Source organism: Nanorana parkeri, unplaced genomic scaffold, assembly GCF_000935625.1.
Source record: "Nanorana parkeri isolate BGI_ZX_2015 unplaced genomic scaffold, ASM93562v1 scaffold1602, whole genome shotgun sequence".
In the NCBI taxonomy this organism is placed as follows: Eukaryota; Metazoa; Chordata; class Amphibia; order Anura; family Dicroglossidae; genus Nanorana; species Nanorana parkeri.
The window spans coordinates 340,988-342,980 of record NW_017307870.1 but is presented as its reverse complement, the minus strand read 5'-3'; the positions used below and the strand labels follow the sequence as shown (position 1 = coordinate 342,980).

The window sequence follows — 1,993 nt, the reverse complement described above, 5'->3', positions numbered from 1 at the left end:
TGTACATTTTATTGATTACACAATGTAATAGACGCCCTCGTAAAACTCCAACAGCAAGAGATATAAATCTGTCTATCAGGTGTCAAAAAAGAACAGAAACAGCTCGAGGAAGAAATTAAGGGGGTGTTCCAGCCTTCCACTTCAGCCATGGCTTCCTCATATTCAGTCACCACAGAGGCCACTACTCAGGACTCCAGCTGACTAATTCACTGCAATTAAAAAGTAACTTCCTTTCAATATACATTCGATCTTTGAATGACACAAGGCACAACAAGCAACATTCAAAATCAGAGTTCTCTTTTATTGTGTGTTTTTTTATTTGGCACAGTTGGCTATGAATGGATGGGGATTGAGAGTGGGTCAGATAAGCTTCATCAGCAGTTTGTGATCTGTGTCTTGGATGGTCACAAGACTGCAGCACAAAAATCCTCATTGATGGCTCCTGTGAAAACTTTAATTAAACAGGTTTGTGGCGCAGTACATGCTACAGGTGTGTTGAAATCTACATCTTAAGGTGGCCATACACTCTACAACCATCGCAAGACTTTAGTCTTGCGATGGTTGTACAGGGATTAAAAAAACGTACGATCTGCCTATCTTGGACAGGCAGATCGCACTCTCGATCATCGCAAGCCCGCCCCCCTGCGTGCGCACACCGGCCCGTTCGGCATTTGTCTTCCAAGCACCGTTCTAACCAGCCGAGAATCGTACGTTCCCGGCTGGTTTTCGAACATGCTGGTTCGACAGAAGACATGCGACCGTACAGTAGAAACGGTCGCAAGTCTCCGTTCACACTGCTCGATTATCGTACGAAAAACCGATCGCATACGATTATCGTACGATAATCGTGCAGTGTATGGGCACCTTAACACTCCCATTATGATCATTATCTCCAGCCATGAAAGGTGTTTTAAAGGACCTGACGAACCAAGATTTTTCACTCACTGTTTTTAAACAGCACAGTCTGCCAATCAAACCATCAGATGCCCCCTATCCGTCCAGAGCAGCACACAGACCGAACTTCAATCATGTAGAATCATGTATCACCGGGTGCCATGGGAAAGAAGAATAATTACATCACCAAAAGATTTAACTTGAAACTCCAGTTTTGTTCGGTCGCAATTGAATGATATAGATTGCATGGATTTTTGCAACCATAATTAAATAAAAAGCAGATCAGAAAGAGAAAAGTTGATAGAGGAGGGTGGTTGGAGAAGATGACCGGGTGGGGAAGGGGATAGGGGGTTGGCAGCAGAGAGGAGATAGTGGGAGTAGATCATATGTGGAGAAAGGGAAGACAGGGAAAGCAGATCATTGCTGAGTGGGGAAAGAGAGGAGGAATTGGGCAGATTATGGCTAAGTGGGGAGAGAGGAAACGGAGAGAGAAGATCATGGCTGAGTGGAGAGAAAGGAGAAAGTGAAAACATATAATGACTGGGATGCAGAGCAGGGAGGTAGTGGAAGCAGATCATGCATAGGTCAGACAGGAGGCAGGGGGAAAAAAACTTGGCTGGGCAGCAAGAGTGGAGACAGAGGTAGCAGATCATGATGGAGAGATGAGTCAGGGGAGCACATAATGGATGGGAGGGGAGGGAGGAGATAGTGGGAAAAGATTATGGCTGGGTGGGTGGAAAAACAAGACAGAGGAAGTGTGGCGGCAGATAGATAAGATGGCTAAATGTATTTAAATAATTCATGTTTTATGGTATTCACATATAAGGAGGCCCACTCGCTTCTTCTTGCATTTTAACCACACATGCAAAAGAGAGCATCACTGTGTAAAAGGCCGTCTGACTTTTGTCCTAGAATGTATTTCTGCAACTAAAAAATGCTGATGATAGTATCTTGTGACTATTAGTAATCGATCATGAGTTAATGACAAAAGGATGTGACAGGATACATAAACCATAAATGGTAAAATTGCAAATGCTGCTTGTTGATTGGCTTAGAGCTGTAAAGGAAATATGTGTATTAGAAATATGTAATGTGACGT

At 43.6% G+C, this 1,993-nt stretch overlaps 1 protein-coding gene across 1 annotated transcript in view; it reads left to right on the top strand.

Moving 5' to 3' along the window:
• The first annotated feature begins 342 nt into the window (after positions 1–342).
• Positions 343–1,993, top strand: part of PRSS48 (protease, serine 48) — a 36,850-nt gene continuing 35,199 nt past the window's right edge. Inside the window, exon 1 of the mRNA XM_018570821.1 lies at positions 343–465. Coding sequence (XP_018426323.1) covers positions 343–465 — 123 coding nt within the window. The remainder of the gene's footprint in view (positions 466–1,993) is intronic.